At 47.1% G+C, this 18,726-nt stretch overlaps 1 protein-coding gene across 1 annotated transcript in view; it reads right to left on the bottom strand.

Moving 5' to 3' along the window:
- The window catches only part of TNIK (TRAF2 and NCK interacting kinase), a 350,725-nt gene that overhangs the window by 42,750 nt on the left and 289,249 nt on the right, over positions 1–18,726 (bottom strand). Inside the window, exons 17-19 of the mRNA XM_054983851.1 lie at positions 11,186–11,292; positions 8,363–8,526; positions 7,119–7,216 (exon numbers count right to left, since the gene is read on the bottom strand). Of these exons, the coding sequence (XP_054839826.1) occupies positions 7,119–7,216; positions 8,363–8,526; positions 11,186–11,292 (369 nt within the window). The remainder of the gene's footprint in view (positions 1–7,118; positions 7,217–8,362; positions 8,527–11,185; positions 11,293–18,726) is intronic.

Raw genomic sequence — 18,726 nt, 5'->3', positions numbered from 1 at the left:
AAGGGGGGGTCACACCTCAGAGCAGACAACTCCCCAACCCGCCTGGAGGAAGTGACTGCAACCAAAAAGGCCACCTTCTGTGTGAGCAGAGGCAAGGGACAGGTAGACAGGGGCTCAAAAGGGGAGAGCATCAGACGGGAGAGCACCAGGGTCAGGCTCCACTGAGGAATAGGATGGGCCCTAGGAGGAAAGGACTTTAGTAGGCCCTTCAGGAACTGTTTGGACAGCCAATGTGCAAACACAGTCCTCCCATCAATCTGCTCATGGAAGGCAGAGATAGCAGCCATGTGCACCTTAACACTGGAGAACGCCAGGCCCTGGGAGCACAGGTCCAGGAGGTACTCCAGAATGACAGGCAGCGGACAAGTGAAAGGGGAAACCCCTTTGGGGGCTAACCACCTAGAGAAACGTGACCACTTCCTCTGGTAGGACAACCTGGTAGACGGTTTTCGGGCATTCAGAATCACATTAAGCACCCTAGTAGAGAGGCCTAGTCTGGGGCGCAGAGGAGCCAGGCAGTCAGATTTAGCACTGCCACATCGTGATGCCACACTCCGTCCCTGAGTAGCAGGTCCGGGGCGTGTGGCAGCGGGAGATACCGCCCCTGTGACAGGGAAAGTAAAAGGGGGAACCAATCCTGGCGAGGCCACCGAGGGGCAATCAGGATACAATGGGTTCGGAAGGCCCTGACCCTGGAGAGGACCTTGTGAAGGAGCGGGAAGGGCGGGAAGGCGTAAAAGAGCCCTGGGGACCAGGGTATCTGGAAGGCATCCCCCAGTGAACGATGGCCAATCCCGGCCCGGGAGCAAAACAGCGGGGCTTGTCTGTTGTGGGCTGTGGCAAAGAGGTCGACCAACGGCGTGCCCCATGTGCGGAAAACCTTGTGGAGATAAACCGCGTTGAGGGACCACTCGTGCTGGGGCAAAAACACCCTGCTCAGCGTGTCTGCTGCCGTGTTGTTCTCCCCCGCAATATGAATGGCCCTGGGCAGGACGTTGTTGGCAATGGCCCAAGTCCAGAGTGTAGTCGCCTCCTTGCAGAGCTTGAGCGAGACCGTTCCTCCCTGCTTGTTGAGATAGTAACAGGCCGTGGTATTGTCCGACAGGACCTGAACCCTCCTGTTCCGAAGGACATCTGCAAAAGAAGCAAGGGAGTAACGGATCGCTCTAAGCTCTAACAGGTTAATGTGCATGCCCATTTCAAGGGAGGACCAAACACCTTGAGCAGACAGGTGTCCACAACGCCCTCCCCAGCCTAGATTGGAAGCGTCCGTGAAGACGGTGGCCTCCGGCAGGAAGGGACCAAAAGGACAACCCTTGGTCAAATTCTCAGGGTCAGTCCACCACACCAATGTCCGCTGTATCACCCTCGGGACGGAAAATCCACGGTGTTGACTCATAGTGAGGGGGTTGAAAACCCGAACAAACCAATTTTGTAGGGGCCTCATGCGCAGGCGTGCAAAACACACCACCCCTGTGGAGGAGGCCATAAGGCCTAACAACGTTTGAATCAGGAGGGCAGTTTGGAACCGGTTATGCACGAAGTGGCGGGCTAGGGAGGACAGCCTGCTCAAGCGGTCCGGGGGCAGATAAGCCCGGCCCAGCAGAGAGTCAAAGTGGACCCCAATGAATCTAATGCTCGTACCAGGGGACAGGACCAACTTCCCTAAATTGACCACTAGCCCCAGACCGTCTAGGACGGACAAGGTGAGGGCGATAGAGGCCTGGAGGGAGTCAGAGGAGGGACCCACCAGGAGCCAATCATCCAAATAGGGATAAACAAAACAGCCACTAGACCGTAGATGTGCCACCACGGTGGCCATACATTTAGTGAACACCCTGGGCGCCGAGGCCAGGCCAAAGGGCAAGGCCGTGTACTCATAGACAGCGCCTCCACAGGTAAAACGGAGATATTTCCTGTGGCCCTCAAAGATGGAAACGTGGAAGTAGGCGTCTTTGAGATCCAAAATGGCCATCCAGACGCCTGACTCTAAGAGTTCCAACACCCGGGACAGGGTAAGCATCCTAAACTTCTCCACCTTCAAGTAGGTATTAAGGGCCCGAAGGTCCAAAATGGGACGAGACCCCCCATCTTTCTTATCCACAAGAAAGTATCTTGAGTAAAACCCCCAAGGGGAAGTAGAGACATTGACCACCCGGACAGCACCTTTGGCAACCAACTCCAAAACATTATTTTGTAACACAACATTACAACAAGAAGCACAACGGGGTGGGTGCGAAAGAGGGGGTGCAGTGGTAAACGACAACTTATAACCACGGGCCACAACAGAGAGGACCCAGGTATCCGTAGTAATGAGCCGCCAACGGGGCAAGAAAGGCCGTAGCCTGTCCAAGAACAGGACATTAACAGCGTCCTTGGAGACCAACTGGGAAGCGTCCTGGTCTAGTCAGAAGACCGTGGGCTTCTGCGCTGAAGTCGAGGGCTTGGGCGAAGGAGGCTGCTGTCGTCCCTTGGACCGGCCGGAGCGTCTCGAAGAGTGGCGCTGCTGGCCAGAGTAGGAACGGTGGCCATAGGATTGACCGGAGGGGAACCGTCCGTGGCGCTGGTGGAACTGTTGGTAGGGGGACTGATAGGACCGGAACCTGCCGTACCGATATCTCGGAGCCGTCTGCGGAACCGAAGGCGCAACCCCGAGCGACTTGGCCGTCTGCTGGTTCTTCTTCATAAGAGAAAGGGACTCATCCGTTTTCTCTGAGAAGAGCTGAGGACCTTCAAACGGAAAATCCTCGACCTTGGCCTTCTTCTCGGGGGGCAGGGCAGTAGATCGAAGCCAGGCGTGCCGACGCAGGAGCACTGAGGATGCCATCGCACGCGCCGCGGAGTCGGCAGCGTCCTTGCCAGCCGTCATCTGTTGCTTCGACAAACGGAAGGCCTCAGCCTGGAGAGCCTTGACCAAGTGACGGCGATCGTCGGGGAGGTCAGAGAGGTAGGACGACAGACGTTTCCACAAGAAAAGATTGTAAGAGCCCATTATTACTTGGAAATGGGCGATCCGGAACCCCAGGGAAGCCGAAGAATACACCTTCCGACCAATTCCATCCAGCTTTCTCCCCTCCCGATCCGATGGAGCCGAAGAGGAGCCCCGTCGGAACCGAGCCTGACCCTCCTCGGCCACGATGGAAGAGGGCTTCGGATGGGCAAAGAGGTAAGGGCAATCTTCCTGTTTGAGGCGATAATATTTCTCAACCTTCTTGGCCGTAGGCGGTACAGAAGCAGGGGTCTGCCAGAGTGCCAGGGCATTATCGACGAGATCCTCGACAGGAGGAAACGCCACCGAGGCAGGAGAGCCCGAATACAACGGCTCCAACAGCTTACTCTTGGGTTTGGAGGTCGTGGAGGCGACGTCGAGCTCCAGTGCTGCGGCCATTCGGACCATCTGCTCTGCAAACACCCTGTAATCGTCATTAGGGGACGATGAGCGGAGCTCCCCCACAGCATCATCAGGGGAAGGGTCAGAGGCCGCGTCCGACGAGTACTCAGATGGAGACGCCAAGCCCTCATCATCCTCGGAGTCGGAGAAAGCCGCTGGGGTCTGCGTCGGAACCGACGGGCGGTCAGCCGGAACCGAGGTAGAAGGCTGGGGTGCCGAAAGATGGCGACGCGGCTGAGTGGCAGGCGGAGCTGGAGGCAGAGTGGAGGGCGCCGGAACCGTGGCCAGGGGCACCGAAGGACCAGGCAGAAAGGGAGCGGACTGCTGAATCCAAGCCACAAAATCCTGCCAGGAGGCCACGTTCCCCAGGCCCGGGACAGGCTGCCAAGGAGGCAGAGCAGCAGGCAACGGAACGGACCGGTGAAACGGAGCTGGAACCGAGAAGACTGGCTGCGATGGAACGGAGACCTCCGCCGGAACCGGAGCACACGGCAGAGAGCGCTCAAACTCCTGGAACGCGTCCGAAAATCCACGGATCGACTCACAGTCGTCGGGAATCACCGGAGGAGGTGTGTGAGGAGGCGACGGGGTATGGAGGAGACTCCGGACGTCCTCAGGAGGAGGGGCCGGTCCAGGAGAGGAACCAGCCAACGAGGCCGGGGCCGGCGACAGAGCACGGCGCTTGGCCTTTGACTTGGCCTTTGCCTTCTTCGGCGGGGGCTCCGAAGAAGCCTCGGTGGCCACAGGTTTCGAAGAAGGCTTCGAAGAAGCACGTTTCTTCGCCTTTCGACTGGACGGAGCACTCACGGAACCGGAGGCGATCGAACCGTCCGGAGCGGACGCCTCCGTCGGAGCCGAGACGAGCGGTTCCGACGGGTGATGAGGAGCCGGCGAGGGGGCGACAGAGCTGGGCTTGCTCCCGGACGACCCCGAGGCTTTGGGCGGTAGAAGGTTGGCGTCCCAAAGAAAGGCCCGGAGCCTGGCCTTGCGGTCGTTCCGCGCTTTCGGAGTGAAGGCCATGCAAAACTTACAGCGCTCCACGACGTGCCCCTCGCCCAAACAGATGAGGCAGAGGTCATGACCGTCAGAGTGGGTCATTTTAGTGCCACACTGTTGGCATTTTTTAAATAAAGCCGAATGGGACATAGTGGAGGCGTTTCCCAGTCAGAAGGAAACGGCAACTCACAGGTAGAAGAAAGTTGGAAGACACAAGCGACAGCTGAAGAACCTTTTCGAACGGCGGCGAAAAAGGAACTGAGGGAATGCCGGGGACGTTCGGGTACTTGTACTTCAAAATTGGCGGGAACACCGGCGCGCATGCGCGGTGGGCCCGAACGTCCCCGTCACATTTCTAGAAGCTAAAAGAATCTTCTCCGCGGCTGGCCTGCGCCTGCGCAGTCCCAATGTGGGGCTGCACAGAAGGACGACGACGATCTATCAGTTATGGCAGGATGCTGCAAGTCCCTCCATTCTGAGCCTGAGGCAAAACAACAGAGCCCACCTAGCTACCCACATAGCCTTCCCACCCACACACCAGACTTCAGGCCAGAAGAAGTTCCTCCAACCTAAGGAGCCGCCTGCTCACTTAACTGGCTCTTCTATTGAAAGACAGGCCACTGTTGCTGGAGGAAGGCTTCAAGCTTTGCTCGTCTAGTGGTGGGATAGAGGCCAGTATGGCCTGTTGCCCCAGAAGAAGCAGCTGCACAAGCCATGCTGTATAAAGTTGTTTTTTAGGTGTTTGGAAATGGCCTTGAGTGATGGGAAGAGTGCAGCATAAATCTTTTAAATAAACAATTTACATAAAATATAAATATCCTGTTTAAGAAGGGACTCTGTAAGACGTATGATTCACATCTGTACATAACATGGTGTTTGGCCTTGATGAAAGCAGTCTGTGTACCAGTATCCAGTGGCATCAATGCAAAATGCCAGCGCTGCAACCTGAAAACTTGGGCCAGGGAACTGACCAAGCCTGAAGCACAGGCTTTAGAACCCGATTTTGAGGGCACTGGGACTTCATATTTCCATAAGCGTTCTGATGGAGTCCTCTGTAGGGCATGCATACTGCCTAGAGCTAAAGTGCAGCAGCGTGAATTTTATTCAGTACAGACTTTTGTTGCAACATAAATTTCCTCCTCAGTCCCAGATATTCTCTGTGCCATTTGCACACAGGAATATCTACTTGCACAGATCCAAAGATCCTGTTCTGGCGGCTTGAATGCAAGCAGTCTGCACGTGGATTTTTTTGAGGCTCAACGCAGAGTAAATTAAAAGCTGCCCATCTTTTCTATAGCCCATCCCTCTTTCTCCTAAGGGAGATCTCTGTGCCACCTTTTCAAATGTCAGCAACCAGGAAAATATGGCTTGAGGTCAAAGCGCTAACTAGTCACCCCTACAAAGGCATGACCAACTGAGAAAAGATATCACTAACCTCATCTATTGCTTTCTTATAGCTCTGGGAGTAAGGGAAGATTAATCAGCATCAGAGGAAACAGATGAGGACAGGAAAATGCCAGAGGAAAGGCAAGCAGGTTAGAAATAAAATCAAAAGTGTTAGCTCAGTATAAAGGGGGAAAGAACAACAACAAAAACAGCAAATACACATTCAGAAGAGAGTAAGTGGCAATTCCTCCCATGCCCTCTTGCTGTACAGATATACGAAATGTCAAACACAAAATCAAACCAGGAAGAAACATATGGGATGAGTTTGTTGTGTGTCCTGGTGAATCTCTTAATAGAAAAAGAAGTGCTGCAAAACCCCACCAGGCTACAGCCTGTCTCCTCAAGGGCACATGGCAACTGGTTTGACCCTGTACCCATCGGGCTTTGGAGAAGGATGTGTTGGCGACACTCTCCCACGCCTGCTATTGATCAGAAAACAGGACACTTCTTCCTCTGGTGATGGAATTGGCCTGGGGCTCCCTGCTCCTAAACATTCTGCTTTGCTGGCTCTTGAACTGCTGTATCTTAGGCATCACCACCTTGCCTAGAAATCCAATTTCCCAAATATGATCAAATATGACCTAACTACTCTGTTCTACTCTACGACGTTTCCTGGGAACACATCTTGGTTATCTGCCCTCTCACTGGTGGGCATAATGCCTTCATCTCAAGTGAGCCGGTCCTACAAATGGCAGTATGCTCTTTCTAAAAACCAGCGCTGTAACTCTCTATAGCATCTTGCACCACCCTTGACCTTCTAGTGGCTTTGGCCTTCAAGCTGTGGGCGGCTCTTGATAACCACACACACACTCACATATAGACCATTGTGTCTTTTCAGACTAGAATGCCCACCTAACAAAAACTGGCTATCGAGTCAGACCTATTTATGAGAATATTTGTAGAGCTGAGAATGGAGACGCTTCCCTCAACAAAGGATAAACTTCATGAGAGTGAGTTGCTAAAGTGTACTGATGATATCCTACAAAATGTTTAGGTTTATGGATGAACTTCAAATATGCCAATACACTGAAAGAATGAACAGCCCTAGTCCCAGTCATGAACTTCTGCTATTCCTAGGCTGGAGCAACCTCAAATCTCAACTTCTCTATCTGTTTCTGTCTCTTTCTATATCCAAGTCTAAAGGGCAGGGGTGTATGTGTGTGCACAGCATTTGACTCTTTTCTTTCCCCTCTTACGATTAAGGTTATGGGGTAGTTGTTTCCCCAAACAAAACAAAAACAGTTCTGTAGGCAGCATTTGGTTAGGAAACACATTTAAGACTCACAGCAGGCCGACTCGGTCGCGTCAGATCTTTGCCCTCTTCCTGTTTCATCTTAGCTGGCTCATGAGGGAGAACGGGTGATCCTTCGGGCTTGGTGTTCCCTGGGCAAAGAGCAGAGCATGGGCAAGTGGGATTAAAGTCTCGCTCTTCCTCTGCCCTCCAAGAACAAAACAGAAAAATAGGAAAGCACAGCTGTCTTTCAGAGAAGTGCGCTCTCTTCCCCCCTGCCCCCACATTTGCTTCAAGAATTGAGATCCATTGTAAATCTCTCTTTTCTTTAAAAAAAATTGTAAGGATTCCAGGTGCGGGCAGTTGCGTTGGTTCAAAGCACAAAAAGCCATGTAATAGCTTTTATTAGGACCAATAAAACAAACACAAAACAATGTGCAGGCTTCTGAGTACTCCAGAACTCTTCATCAGGCAAACAAAGAGATGGGGAGGAGAGGGAGGGAAATGTAGGCCATGATCTTAAGGCCCAGTCTCAGCATCCTGTTTTGAATCTACCAGGCAGATTTGGAAAAGATGAAAGTCAAAGGAGTGCCAATACCTCCCTCACTTCTCCCCCACTGTAATTTTCCCCATAACTTATTTCTCAGAGAGGTATTTAAACCTATGATTGGGCTATACCATTTCAGGTTGAAGTTGTGGGCTCATGTGATTAATGCTTCTCCATAAAAAATAAAAATTCCTGCTCATAGAAAACTAGCATGTTAAGGAAAAGGCTATTTTCTGTTTGGAGATGATAAATCTATTGATTGATCAATCAATGGATGGATGGATGAAGAAAGAGAGAGAGAGAGAGAGAGAGAGATTATGATTATTTTGAATGAGGAGTATTCAATCATGGCTGAACCTCCCTGACTGCCGGAATTGGTACAGCTTAAAAACTGGTTTACAACATCAGGCGGATACAAGTTTACTCTCCAAGGCTGCATGCTTTAATATGGACCAGAGCACTACGTCTTGGTAGAGGTGAGGGAGAAAGAGAGGTTCCTGGCCTGGAAGTTTCTCTTCCTACAAAGGTTGCCAGCCCTGTCTTTCTTTCCTGAAAAGAAAGTGAATTTCCTCCTGTGACACATACGTGGTAAAATGCAAGCAAGGCCATACTGAAAAGCATTTTCCTTGTTAGTAGGAATATAGAATGTCATGCCTAAAACTGGAACACATTGCTTTCTAAAGGCTTGTATGGCAGTCAAATGAATGATGGGCTGGGCAGATGTAGAAAAGCAAGGAAATAACCCTCTCACCTCTGACTCTGTTCCGTTCACTCGAGCCAGCTTGGGATCCAGGTTGTGATCCTGCCTGGGAGCTGGGTTGGGAGCTGGGGGTGCTGGAGCTGGAAGAGCTGCCGCTGCTTGTCCTTTGTAAGGGGTTTTCTATGATGGGCTCAGTTCTCCGCAAGTCCGGGTTGCTAGAGAAGGTGGGAAGGAACGAGAGCAGCCGTCACTCTCCAGGTGCCTTCTAGGAAGCTCACCGTGAACACAGTAGAGTGGTGATGGTGGGAACTATTGGGTGTTACTGCCATTGAACTATGATTGGTTGCCACCTCCGTACACTTATGTATTTATTTAAAGCATTTATAAACTTGCTTTTCTCCTAGAAAACTAAGACCCAAGGCAGTTAACAACTGCAAAGCCATTACATCCTAAAAACATCAGATGTCACCATTCAAATAGGCAGCAATGTTGCATTTTAAGAAGTTCAAACAGTGACCTTTCAAAGCCAAAGGCATTCATGCTATAAGCCAAAAGTGCATCTAAAAAGTTCAGTTTTTCATCCCCTCTGAAACTACAAAAAAGATGTAGTTTTTCTGGAAGACTGTGCCGCAACATCAGCTATTAACTTCTCCTACGCTACAGATCCTTCTTCAATGCTGTGTTGTGCATTGCCGGAAATCAGCTTTCTGCCATGACTTTGTATGGACCATGTTGGGCACTGATTATGTCAGAAGTTCAGAAGCGGTAAGCAAATCTACCAACCATTGCTAGTTTAGTAATCTAACTGAGTAACCTCAGGACTTTTTTTGTGGTGGTCCCCACTGGTACTGGGTACTGGAACCTTTTAGGGAACTCTTCCCAAAAGGGGGAGGGAATTGGTAGAATTGGTGGAATTCAGTGCAACCAAATAAATGAAGGGGCACTTTCTGGAATTCAGCGTGACCATAGATATGAATACTGGTACCTCTTTTAGAAATAAAAAAGTGCTGGGGAACCCTAAGTAGAGTTACACCCTTCTAAGTCCTTTGAAGCCAGTAGTCCTAGAAGGGTGTAATTCTGATTAGGATTGCATTGACAAAGACTTTCCACATGGTGCCTTGGGAACTGTAGACTTATGAAAGTGCTGAAAAGTGACTTAAGAGATTCTCAGAGATTCCTTGATGTGAGGGTGAAGATCAACCTGAAGGTTAAACTGGTGTAATTCAGGTGCCTTCACACTACGACGTGAAAAGCAGCAGCAATAACAGAAGTGCTGTCTGCTGTCATCAGCTCTCCAGCAATGTAAAGCTATCACCCTTTTCTATTTTGCTTATCTACCTTCTAGCTAAAATCATTTTTTTATTTCCAATCTTTCTGGAATTATGTGTATGTGTGCGCATGTGTGCATGGTTGCTACCTCAAATGACCTTAATCTACAGTATTTTAAAAACACAACAACAACAAAAGGAAGGTAAACCTGCCACTTGCAGATTAATTATTTCCTTCCACAACATTTATTCCTCTGCAGCTGTAAATATGACAGTCAATGACATCTGCCAGGTTCCTAATTCCTGATGTTCCCCGGTTTCATATCTTGGCTATTTCAAGCTGCAGGCAGGCTGATACCTGACACCTCATTTGCCAGCTCATCCTGGCTCCCTCCTGAAGAGAGACATTGCTTCAGCACATATTACATTTTATGCTTTGGCAGCTGCACCAAGAGGTAACTGCTGAGTTTATCTTGAGGTAGCAGCAGCAAGCCCACAGGCGCTTCCAGATGGGCTGTTTTACAAGTGTCAGAAGAACTGAAGTTACAGGGGAGTGCGGTGGGCCTCATGCTGACTGCTGCTTGTCCAAACAGATTAACAGAGAACAGCAAATCGGCAGCCAAAGCCCCCATGTTTGGCGGCACCTCTTTTGAGAGGCATCCCCCCCTCCCTCAGTCCCCTGCTTCATTGATACCGTTGCAGGAAGGAAGCTGCTGTCTGGATGCTGGCTCCTCCCCAACAGTGCTTAGAGGGGTTCATTGGAAGGAAATGGCATCAAGGGAGGAAAATGTCCACATTTAGGTCATGCGGAAGAAAGGATAATGGTAAACACCAACTAGAGAGGCAAAGCAAGTAAGGAGCACTGGACCTGCATCATGGATGCCCGAGTTTCAATTGCAGCTGAATTGTTTAAATTAAAAACTGCATTACTGCTGGCTATTTTACTTGGGTGTTTGATGTTTTTATGATATATTGATTTTACTGTTACTTGCCATAAGATTCCAGGTTTTGGGAAGAATGGCGGGTATATACATGTTTAAAATAAATAGTATACTGATTTGTCCTGTGTCCTGTTAACCATATGTATGCTGGACGATCAGTGTTTGAACTTTTTTATCAGGCACACAGGATAGAGAAATGGGGGAAAGCCATTCTCTTGTCCTCCACTTTCCCTCATTGCATCAGAGAGCAGAGGGAAAGCAGGTATCCAGTTACAGAAATAAGTATGTAATCCGATGATTCTCCAAGTAGTCTTCCTCCAGCCTATGGGCACTTTCCTGTCACAGAAGAGCCACTTAAGTGGGAGAAATGCTCCTTGGATTGGAGGAGCCAAAAGGAAAGGTGAGGTATAAATATCGTGAGAAATAAATACATTTTGCTCAATGTAGTGGTCGTACAGAGGTAGGAGCCACCCCTTTAATCTCTGCTCATTCCAATGTGAGAGTGGGTGGGTGGGAAGGAAAGGGTGTTAAAATGCAGAATTTTAGATTCCCTCTACTATGATAAACTGATTCTATTAACTTTAGGTCAGAAACTCTTCTGACTTTCTGCTTGTGACCCAGTGGGAGGCAAAAACCTTTAAGCTGTCCCTTCTCAGTGATGTTACCTTGCTCTGATGGGCTGCGATCCTAGACGAGGACCCAGTGCATTGCCGTTCCCAGGAGAGTTCTTTCGAGCTAATGCAGGTGAGATGGAAGTAGTTCGTTGAGGTACCTTAAAAACATGAAAACACACCAGCTATTGAGACTGCACTGTTAAAATCAGGTCCCCAGTCCACATAAGACGTTGAAGGAGACTGACATATCTGAGAAACTTTGCTGGGGGGAAGTTTGCCTATTGCTCAATATTTTTTTAAAAAATGTGTTGAATTAAGTGATTCTGCACTGCATTCAGAACCATCAAAAGAAGCCTAGCTGCTTAAGATGAGAAATATTTTATTGACAAGTGGTTTTCCCCCTACAGTTACCATTACAGTAAGTACTTACATGTTACAAAGCAAGCCAGGATTAGGATCTAGAATGCTCTTACCATTAGGTGATGGCAGAACGCCAACCAATCTGCAATGCAGCTGGTTGTACACTTCTTCTTCCTTAGCAAAGTGCTTGCCAAGAGATGATGAAATGTCACACAGTAGATTGTCCAGCATAAAAAGTGAATTTTTACATATGGGGTTGCTTCCCTTTGGGTTTTGCCCGTTCCAAAAGGGGACACATTTGCACTGAAAAACTGAACCTGTGAAATTCAGTGCAGCACTAAGAGAGCAATCCTAAGTATGCAAGGGGCACTGGTGGCTCATGGGGCAACATTTACTCTTCTGCCAGGATTTCCATCACCAACCCCAATAGACTGACTGTATCACTGAATTTAAAGTCTATCCTTCCAATTACACCAGACCTCCATAATCTGTGACCTATAGAAGCACGGGATAAACAGTTTAGTTCTTGCTGTGTGAATGGTAATGAAGGGTCAGGGTGGGCTATATAATGAATGGCTGTCATGGACCAACCTGGCCCAGCAGAGCAGAGAGACTCAGAGGACTCTTCTGAGGAAGAGGCAGCTGGAGAACCTGACCCAGATCCACAGCCAGTGGCAGAGGCACTGCAGGAAGAGGCAATCTCTGAAGGATCAGACACGCATCCACAGCCAGGTCCCAGCACATCGGTCCCTCAGTCCAGCAGCAGAGAGCCAGGCACCAGCCAGCTCTCTACCTCAGCTTCCCAGCCCGGGGCTGGCAACAGAAAGCCAGGTGCAGGCCAGCTCTCCCCCTTCATCACCAGAGCCTCGGGAGCACCATCAGAGGAGGGCTAGGAGAGCCCTCCAAGCCAGAAGGTGCAGTGCCAGGCTAGTAGCACAGCACCGGCCCAGCATCAACAGTGATGATGAGTGCTTGCAGGAGCAGGACTGAGACAGCTGGCAGGTGCATGCTATAGCACAAGTAGCTGAGCACTGTGAGGGTTAAAAGCAGCCGAAAAGGGAGTGGCTGTGTGGAAGCAATGCGTTCGCTTACTACTGACCTTGCGGTGGTGTTTGGAACTGATTCCCTTGTCTCTGACCCTGGCCTGTGGATTTGACTCTGGAATACCCCCTTTGGACTAGAAGCAGTGATTGCCATCTAATCTGTGCCTGAAGCTTGGAACTGTGATTCATCTTGCTTTCCCAACTAGGGAGCTTCCCCTGCCTGCAGTCTGAGTCAGTAACCGGGACAATGGCTCAGTAGGCCACAAGCTGCAAGACTCAAATTATGTGAAGACTGAACAATTGTACAAAGTAGCTGAATAGTTCTGAGTAGCATTGCAAAGACATGACTTCTGATATGAAATGTGTGTTCTGAAAACACATACCTACATGGACTAAAAATGCAGGAATTTTTGAATGAAAGAAAACAGAGTTCTGGAGGAAAAACAGCCCATATTATATGCAGCAGATGTAATGACCCTGGGACCGAAGACTAAATTATGGAGGAGACTAAATTATGGAGCCGTGGCAGAAGGCACATTGGTTAAGCAATGTTCTATCACTGTAATGCCTCAAATTCATGAGGTGTGCACATAGCAAGAGACTGGGGAAACTACATCTGTTGATTTTCTGCCTGTCCACAAGCACTGAGACCAATGTTGAGCTGGAAGGCCAAGAAAAGAAGGATGCATGCAACCTAATCTATAAGTAATTTTACTATGTGAGATTGAGTGGGTGTAGAAATGAATGGCTTAAAATACAATCTCCATGTTTTTTTTAGAGCTGGGTAATTTGTAAATGCCTTAATCTAGAGCACTCTAGTCTTTCTGAACCTCTGGGCACTTCTGAAATTCTGACACAGGGTGGTGGGCAGAACTAAAAAATGGCAGTCACAGGAGCTGGAGCCAACCATAAAGGGTCGTGTATATCTCTAACAGTAAACTCTTCAATATTTCAGGCAGAAGCTTTGTTTAACAGGATGTCTTTTATTTCTTTATTTTTAAATTTTTAAACTTTTAATTAACTTTAAAGGATTAAGCTGTATGTATGCAACAAAATATTTTAAACAGTATGTTTATTATAAAAAATGAACATACTTTTAAAATATTTTGTTGCATACATACAGCTTAATTTCAGTCACACAGTCCTTGTGCTACAGTGGTAGCTGCTGTTAAAGCAATTTTAAAAAAATCAGCACAACCAATTAGATCTCCAATGGCCAATCAGAAAAGAGGTATGGAAAAAGTCCCACTGAGCCTATTCGCTTTCTAGAAACTCATTGGTAGGCACCAGGAAAGATGTTGGTGGACGATACTGAAATACTTCTTATAATATGTGCCATTGTATCTACTGAAATAAGGAAACTGAAAATTTGCCACATTATGTATTTTTCTGCCCTATAATGAAGAGAATAAAATTCTTCCAAGTTCCAATCCAAACTAATTATTTGCATTCACATAATAACCAAGGAAGTCAGTAGGTAGATAGTGATTATTTCGGCATTATCCTTTGTCAAAGACAACCCAAAATTTAACGAAAATTCGCTCATGTGCTCGCCTTTTATTTGGACAAAAGATTTTGATAGGATGTTAATACATGGTTTTGACTGGATTAATTACATGTGATATACATTGTTGCCTTGGGATTTCTAACTATACACAAATTTAAATGAAGTTGGTATGACTGATAAAAACTAAGCAGAACCATATTCTCCCTAGAAGCTAAAATGACAAAACTGAGGCTATTGCAATTTGGTCACATCATGAGAAGACAAGACTCTCTGGAAAAGTCAACAATGCTAGGAAAAGTGGAAGGCAGTAGGAAAAGAGGAAGACCTAAAATGAGATGGCTTGACTCAGTAAAAGAAGCCATGTCCTCCAGTCTGCAGGATCTGAGCAAGTCTGTTAATGATAGGATGTTTTGGATCGCCATAGGTTGGAGGCAACTTGACAGCACTTAGCAGACATAAGCAGCACCATAAATTAAGTTAGTACTCACTGATTATGATTAGGCCGCTGAAAGTTAAATTCTACATCCAGAAACTGCCATGCCACATTTCTGGCTACATCAGACTTGATAGAACTCCTGCATGGAAAATATGCAGTGGCCAAGTTTTTGGATGACACACAACTAGAGATGGGCACGAACCGAAATATGAACCAAAGTTTGTGATGAACTGGGATGGCTTGTGGTTCGCGAACTGGTGGTTTGTCAAAGCCCATTTCTGACAATCCACGATGAACTTTAGGCTGGTTCATTTGGTTTATTTGTTTGGTTCGTCACTGCAGACAGCCTGGCGCCGATCAATCAGTTTCCTAGGCAACAGATGGACTTCCTGAGACCTTCTGCTGACCCAGAAGTGGCCTTCTGGTGGCCTGGAAGTGACCTTCTGCTGACCCAGAAGTGATGATTTGCTGACCTGGATGTGACGTTTTCACAAACCAAACGAACCAGTTCACAAACTGGGGTAGGTTTGTGAAAGTTTGTGGTTCATTAAATGTGATGAACCACAAACCGCACGGTTCAGTTTTTTTCTGGTTTGTGCCCATCTCTACACTCAACTATTCAGGATGGTGAAAACCAAGGGTGACTTAAAGAGCTCCAGGAGGATCTCCAGAAACTGGATGAGTGGGTAACAAGGCGGCTAATGAGGTTCAGTGAGGGCAACTGTAAAGTGATGTACACTGGAACAAAAAAAAAAAACCACAACTTCAGGTTGGAGTCTGAAATTACTGAAATGGAGAGGGAAGGAATGCTCAATGAAAGTGTCAACCCAGTGTGCTACAGCAGTGAAAAAGGCAGACTTTTATGCTGGGGATTATTAGGGAAGGGGCTGAAAATAAAAACAACCAATATTCTATTCCCTTTGGACACAGCCATAATGTGGCCTCATTTGGAATACTGGGTGCAATTCTGGTCAATGTATCTCAAAAAAGACATTTCTGAGCTGAAACAAATTCAGAAGAAGGCAACTCAAATGATTAGGGGCTTGGAGTACCTTTCCTATGAGGAAAGTCTGGGATTTTTCAGTTTAGAAAAGAGATGACTAATGGGGGACATGACAGAGGTTTATAAAATTATGCATAAGGTAGAGAGAGTAGACAGAGAGAACTTTTTCTTCATCTCCCAAAGTACCAGGACTCAAGGGCATCCAATGAAGCTGATGGGCAGTAGGTTCAGGTCAAACAAAAAGAAATCTTTACACAATGAGTGATCAAGATGTGAAATTCGTACCAGAGAATGTAGGGACAGCCACTGGCAGACACAGAAAGTTTTGAAAGGGGATTAGACTGATTCATGGAGTAGAGGTCTGTCAGTGGCTACTAGCTTTGCTGACTAAAGGGAACTCACAGGCAGTAGGCCTCTGAATATCAATACCTGGAGGCAACTTCAGGGGAAGGCCTTATCGTCCATGCCCTGTTGTTGGCCCTGAAGAATAACTTGCTGGCCACTGTGTGAGATAGGATGCTGGACTAGATGGGAAACTGGTGTGATCCAGCAGGGCTCTTCTTATGTTCTTATCTGCTTGTAGGAAAGTGTGTGCCAAGAATCCTGCATGCTAACCGCACATGTGTGCCTTTGGCTGTGAGAGTGTGCCATGAAAGACTAACCTTTGTTATCCTCAAACAGGACAATCTGTGAGCAAGTTGCTCCCTATTTCCTACAAAGAAATATTTCCTGGCATTTTCTTATGTTTTGCCTTCCAGTCTCTGGTAAGCAAGTTTTGTCTACCACAAATTCTAGGAGGACAAAGAACTCCAACTCAGCAAGACCTTACAAATTACACAGCACAGGCAATGTTACTCATGTTCACCCATATATCTCTTAATACAGACTAAGATTTGAGATGTTTGGTTTATTTGGTTTAAGAAGAATCCTGTAACCCCAGAATTCAAGGAAGCCAACTAAGGCTACTGTGAATCTCCATGGCTTCCACATTCAAAGACTTGATTCAGATGTTACAATACATGGCGGTTTGTTTAAACCAGCTGTTGTGCGAGATCTGGTTGATTTGACTGACAGACATACTCTGACCATATGGGGCCCCTAAGCAGTCCCCTCTTATCCTATCTAAGATCGCTGCCTCTTCTATGACTGCCCTCGGCTATGCATTCTACCCACAGCTACGACTTATGCAGGTCTTTTATTAGTATCCAAAGTAGCCTATGTAAAATGGTGCTGGAGTATTTTAATGTAAGTTTTTAAGTGTGTTTTCAAAGTTGACTATTAATTTATTGTGTTTTAATGATGATGTGAGCTGCCCTGAGCCCATTCGTGGGGAGGGTGGGATATAAGACAAACAAACAAACAAACCCTGGATGTCATCCCAGACTCCCGTGCACTACAAGGCTGCTGGCAACGCCATTTTATATATACAGCCTGCTTGCTATTGGTCAACTACAATAAATGGAATAGGGCACTGTTTGGAGAAATCTAATGCAAGCCAAGCCAAGCCAAGCCATGCCAATCTTCTTTCTCCTGACTTTTGGATGTCTCCAAAGCACATTCCTGTTTGGTAACTGAGGGTATGTAAAGAAGGCAGAGGAAGGAGAGAGTATTCAGAGAAAGCGCTGTGAATGCAGTTGGAAAAACAAAGACTTTCTGTTGATCGATGCTTCTCCATCTCGATACTGAAGGCTAAGAGGGGTGGTGTTATTAAACGAACTAGGATTTCTTCAATCAGATGTCATAGTTTGTACAAACCAGAGTTAGAATCTCAGTTTAGCACCCAAGAACAAGCCACAGTTTATTGGGAAGTCTGCATTCAAACCTCACACTAAAGTGGAGTTCAATCAAACAACAGTTTATAAACTGTGGCTGATGGTGACATCCGAATGCAGCCCAAGAGTCTTGCAAAAACAGCTGGTGATAAACTTCTCTTAATGTCACAATAAGTTGTTCCTTTGTTGTATTTAAATATTGAGGAAGTTACTGTTGACTGAACAGTATCTAATTAATCAATTATATCTTTTCTTTTTCATCACCACACAATCTACGGAAAGAGCTGATTCAGCACAGGGAAAACTTTTAACAGCCATGTTGTAATTCATCCAAAAAAAGAAAGGTTATAAACAAGGCAACTGCATTACTGTATTGGAAAAGAGCCTTAATTAAAGAGCTCCTGGCATCACGTCATTAAGGCATAATAAAGCTTCTGGAGCCCTCACTGAACATTCCATCAGGTATTGATTTCAACTGGAGGCATGATGTCAGACTAGAAGCCTACAGGTTTGATCCAGTATGGCAAGTTTTATGCTCCTAACACTTCTCTTTATTGAGAAAAAAAGAAGAGAAGCCAAGAAAGAGAGCGGCTGATTTATTCCGGTTTCAGTGAAGAACTTGAAGACTTCCTTTGCAATATTATTTAATGGTGTTTTGTGTATGTGCCAGAAAAAGTAGCTAACAGTTCTAGTTTGCTGATGTAAAACATGCTCTTGTGTCTCTCTTATTTGTTGAGCTGATACTCTGTGGCCAGAGCCATTTGGAATTTGGGCTACTGAACTGAGGTATGGTTCAAAAACATACCTTGCACCAGTGTAAAGATCTGATCTCAGCATCAAAGTCCACGTATTGGTGCTACTGTGTCAATGTCTGCTTCTGGCTCTGGCATCAAACACCTGGCGAGGTCCCAACTTTCATAGGTAAAACTTCATTACTGTCTAACCAACCTACGACAGGAAGTGCAGCCATAGCCCTTTTCATACAGAAAATTATGGTTGAATGATTGCATGGCAGGGCCAGGGGAGGGCAGATCTCACCCCACTCTCCAACATGCATGCAGTAGACTGAGGAACAGAATCTACAGGCATAGAAATTGTAAGCTTTTCCAGGTGATCCAGGGCCCATTTATTTCAAGGATCCCAACTGCATACACAGTTTGTATGTGTATATGTCCAATATCCATGTACAGAGCTTACAGCACGCGTACAGATTGAGGGAGGAGCACAGGAGACTACTGCCACAATTAGGCTGCTCTTCCCCCCCCCCCCCAATATTCACTCATCCAGTACTTGCCAGATTCCTTTTAAATAATAACAAGGAACATCCTGCACAGGTCACTAGAATTCCCTCTGTTTCAACAAAACTACGGTGTACTAGCAAACCTGCCTAATTTGGATTATTTTCTGTGAGATGCTGAGTAGCTTTGGTCACACTAGACTTCTTGTAGAAGCCCAGTATCTCTCTGGACAA

Source organism: Eublepharis macularius, chromosome 6, assembly GCF_028583425.1.
Source record: "Eublepharis macularius isolate TG4126 chromosome 6, MPM_Emac_v1.0, whole genome shotgun sequence".
In the NCBI taxonomy this organism is placed as follows: domain Eukaryota; kingdom Metazoa; phylum Chordata; class Lepidosauria; order Squamata; family Eublepharidae; genus Eublepharis; species Eublepharis macularius.
The sequence above is the reverse complement of the archived record's forward strand: the minus strand, read 5'-3'. Positions and strand labels throughout refer to the sequence as shown.